The sequence below is a fragment of the Sapajus apella genome, unplaced genomic scaffold (assembly GCF_009761245.1).
Source record: "Sapajus apella isolate SASKATOON/1434 unplaced genomic scaffold, GSC_monkey_1.0 scaffold6721, whole genome shotgun sequence".
Classification (NCBI taxonomy): Eukaryota; Metazoa; Chordata; class Mammalia; order Primates; family Cebidae; genus Sapajus; species Sapajus apella.
In genome coordinates this window covers 1-3,641 of record NW_022443645.1, presented here as the reverse complement: position 1 = coordinate 3,641, position 3,641 = coordinate 1, and the positions used below count along the sequence as shown (strand labels likewise).

The 3,641-nt window shown below is 51.2% G+C and overlaps 1 protein-coding gene across 1 annotated transcript; it reads right to left on the bottom strand.

Annotated features, from left to right (window-relative positions):
* Positions 1–170: 170 nt before the first annotated feature.
* Positions 171–3,266, bottom strand: LOC116548065 (C-C motif chemokine 14-like). Its single transcript, XM_032273733.1, has 3 exons — positions 3,082–3,266; positions 862–976; positions 171–412 (listed from the first exon to the last, which is right to left on the bottom strand). The coding sequence occupies exons 1-3, from the start codon at positions 3,167–3,169 to the stop codon at positions 325–327; spliced, it is 291 nt and encodes a 96-aa protein (XP_032129624.1). The 5' UTR covers positions 3,170–3,266; the 3' UTR covers positions 171–324.
* Positions 3,267–3,641: the final 375 nt, after the last annotated feature.

The following is a 3,641-nucleotide window of genomic DNA, read 5'->3' as shown; positions in this document are numbered from 1 at the left end:
TTTTTTTTTTTTTTTTTTTTTTTTTTTTTTTTTTTTTTTTTGGTGTCAGGCTCTAGTGAAACTTCTGCAGAGCGAGGCTTAAAGCTGAGGTTGCCACACCCAGGCTGGACTCCCTGGTGTCCCCAGTGCACGGCCAATGAGTAAATCCAGTAGAAAGGAATGAGGCCAGGGAAGGGCATGAGTGGTCTTTAATTCAAGGCAGGGAAGCTCCCAGAGGGTTGCTGGGACTGAGAGTTAGGGATGGGTGGAGGAGGGGGGGCCTTGGCATCTTCTCTTTAGCTGTGCCTTCTCTGAGCTGTGCCTTCACCACCCACTCTGGGTCACTCAGTTCTCCTCCATGCCCTTGATATAGTCCTGGACCCACTTGTCATTGGGGTTGGTGCAGATGGATTTGCCCCTTTTGGTGATGAAGCTGTGGAGCAAGAGGGAGAAGGATCACAAAGCGAGGGGCCCGGTGGCCAGAAGAGAGAGCCCTTCCTCCCTCCCTCCTAAATTCCCCACCTGACCTAGTCTGCTTCTCCTTTCTTTGATAGAAGCAGCTCAGAGCCAGTCTCCTCTCTGAGACATGCTCTTCTGCCCCTTGGACCCCTAAACCCATCTAGTCTCTGTGTCCCCCCCAAGAAAGTGCCCTGTTGCCTTCTTCTCCCTTCCTGTCGCTTCCCCACCTGTGGAGTCAGCTTCCCCATGGCTGCTGCAGGCTGCAGCCAGAAAGTGCCCAGCTTGCTGCTCAACTGCCTCTTCCTGTGTAGTCATACTTGGGAGGTACGCTGGTGTCCCCGTTTCTGGGTCACTCCCTGCCTCCCCCCAGGAGTCCCTGCTGGCTCCCTCTCCCCACAGTGTGATGTGTGTGTGTGAACCTACACAATTCCAGGCTTGGAGCACTGGCTGTTGGTCCCATAATAAGCCACAATCCGCGGACGGGGGATCCTGTGAGTAGCGTAGGTGAAACAGCACTCCGAGGGTTGGGAAGGTCCCCCTGAGGAGATAGCATCGGGATGCTGAGGAGGGTAAACCACTGGCTGCTAAAAGGCCATATCACTGGCTCCTTCTGCAAGCCGAGGGCATGGAGGAGGGAAGAAAGGAGGAGGCAGCCCCGCAGAACTTGGAGTGAGAGTAGGCTTTCCTCATCTTCTCCTCTCCTCCATAGCAGTCCCGAGCTCCTCTTCTCCTCAGCAATCACCCCTCCTCCTGGAAAAACTGGCAGATGTCTTTCAACTCCAGGGTTGAAGAGCAGCACACTCAGATGTTCTCACACCATCTCTGGGGGCCGACTAGCAGAGAAGGCTAGGGACTTGGCCAACATCATGCAGCCTTCGTGCCTTATTCGGAAAGGTGCTCCAAATGGGAGGAGTATTTGGAAGAAATCCCAATAGGGATTTGGAGACATGCCATTTGGGAATGCAAACCCAGTCTCTCCTAGTGCTCCACCCTGCCCATGTCCCCATTGAACCGACAGTGTGCCCGATGCCCACACCCAGCCCTGAGGACAATGGCCACAGAGTCAGGACACCCAAATCCTAACCCAACCTTGCCTGTGCTTCCTTTGTACTGTGGCCATTTAACTAACTTTCCCCCGTTCCCTCCTCTATAAATGAGACCCTTGGACTGGATCAGTGGTTTTCACACTGAGTTCTCTGGAGGTCTGGGGGCCTTGGGGACTATTTTGGAGGCTCTGCTGCATTTGAGAGTGATGTCTTATACCCTACCCTACTCAATGTTTTTCTTTTTTTTTTTTCTGTTTTACTATTGGGCCTCTGTGGAAGATGTTGCTTGAAGAAAGGTTTGTGATCTAAAAAGTTTTAAAAATCAGTGGATTAGGTGATTTTTTTTTACATCTATTATCTGACTGAGAAGTTTCATGGCTCTTAAAGGAGAAGCAAGGAGGTGACAGCAGTCACCCCAAGCTTGAATTATAGAGGTAGCAGGAAGGACATTGCAGACCAAGAGCCCTGTATAAACAGGCACATGTGGTTATGGAGTGGAGAAATCAGGTGTGTGCCTGTTATGTGGCCATACTGGATGGAAATGTGGGTGTGCATCACAATGGCTTTGAGGTCACGGAGGGTGGCCCGATGCCTGGGTGGAAAGGGAAAAGTCTGGTCCTGTTTTCCAGCTCCATTCCAGGCAGCATCCTCACTATCCAAAGAACAGCATAAGGGGAACCCTGGTTCCTGAGACCCAACGAGAGCTCCTATACTCTCCCACCTTGTTCCTCTGAGCTGTCAAATGACCTTGCGGAGGCAAGTCAAACTGTGCACATACCCGCTAACTTTAGACCACTATATTTTAACAACCTTCTGTTTCCCCCCAGTTTCTGAAAAGGAGACTAGGTAAAATGGAAGAGTGATAAATAGTTTGAGTTGTCTTTAAAGGCAGCTTATTGTAAGAAATCAGCTGAGAAATGGGGTCCTAGGAGGGACCCCACACTGTCGTGTTACCCCCAGCCCATACCCAAGCAATGCCGCTCCCTGGGCACAGGTGACGCTGGAAGCAGGCTGGACCTAAACCTCAGGAGGCCAATAGAAAAATGCCCTTGAGAGGCTCAAGACACTGCTCCTAATCTCCCTGAGGAAATATCCCCCAAATGGGGTGGCCACTCTTTTGCTTGGTGGCAAAGAGAGAGAAGTTGAGGGAGTAGAGAGGCAGGCTGGCCTCACTCCATGGCCTTCAGGGAAAGGGGGACTGGTCCTGGGGGACAGTGATAAGAGATCAAGGCCACTTGAGTGAGGCCTGGTGAATCAGGATCTGTTTATCTGGAGACTAGAGGGCATTTGTGGTAGTGGAATGAGGCCCAGAGTCCCCCAAGTCAGGTCTCACTGGTCAAGGCTGGGAAATCCCAACTTAAACTCTTAAGCACAACTTATGGTCCGCAGTCTCATCTCCATCCTGCTCACCACACCATGGGGTAAAGAAGTGCTGTGGTGCTCAGTAGATATAAGGGTTGCTATACATACAATTTCAAGAAGATGCCAGCCTTCCTTTTCGCGTCCCCGCTGCTGGTCTCCCCACGAGCCCCAACCTTACTCCTGCTTATTTCCCTGCAGTGACTAGATTGGAAGGAAGACAGGGCATTGCACTCACCTGAGGAGAAGTCCGTCTTGAATTCACCATCACCTAGGGCGATGGTGATGAGGAAGAAGAAGGTAATGCCAGCCACGGAGACCTTCATGCTGTGGGGAGCTGTTGCAGGAGGAGAACTGGCCTGGTGAGGGCTTTGGAGGCTCCTGCGGTGAGGAAGTGTTGAGAAATGATCTTTGAGGCCAAGTATTTTTTAACATGAGGAAACAGATTTGGAAAGGAAGTAGCAAAGCAGCGATGCCTCAGCAATTTCATATCCTGCACATTTGTTGACAATGGCATGAACAAAATAGGGAGAGCCAAGGTTTAAGGGAGGAAATGGTCTCCCATCCCCAGTGGGAAGTTCAGCTCTTTTGATATAAGCTTTTCCGTAGGCGTGAACATGAGCACAGGGCTGGGGCACTGTGTCAGATTTAGCAAAAGATCTCAAGGCTGGATGTGTCTTGTGTCCAATTCCATCTCAGGCCTTAGAACAGGCCATGTGGGACCTGGAGATTCAGGATCTGTTCATCTGGAGACTAGAGGGCACTTGGGGTAGTGGAATGAGGCCTGGAGTCCCCCAA

Excerpts from the sequence above, each read along its gene's own strand:
- LOC116548065 (XM_032273733.1), bottom strand. The coding sequence starts at position 3,169 with ATGAAGGTCTCCGTGGCTGGCATTACCTTCTTCTTCCTCATCACCATC. Across the intron at positions 977-3,081 it reads CAAGACGGACTTCTCCTCAG|GGGGACCTTCCCAACCCTCG; the intron begins GTGAGTGCAATG and ends CTATCTCCTCAG. Across the intron at positions 413-861 it reads TGCTCCAAGCCTGGAATTGT|CTTCATCACCAAAAGGGGCA; the intron begins GTAGGTTCACAC and ends CTTGCTCCACAG.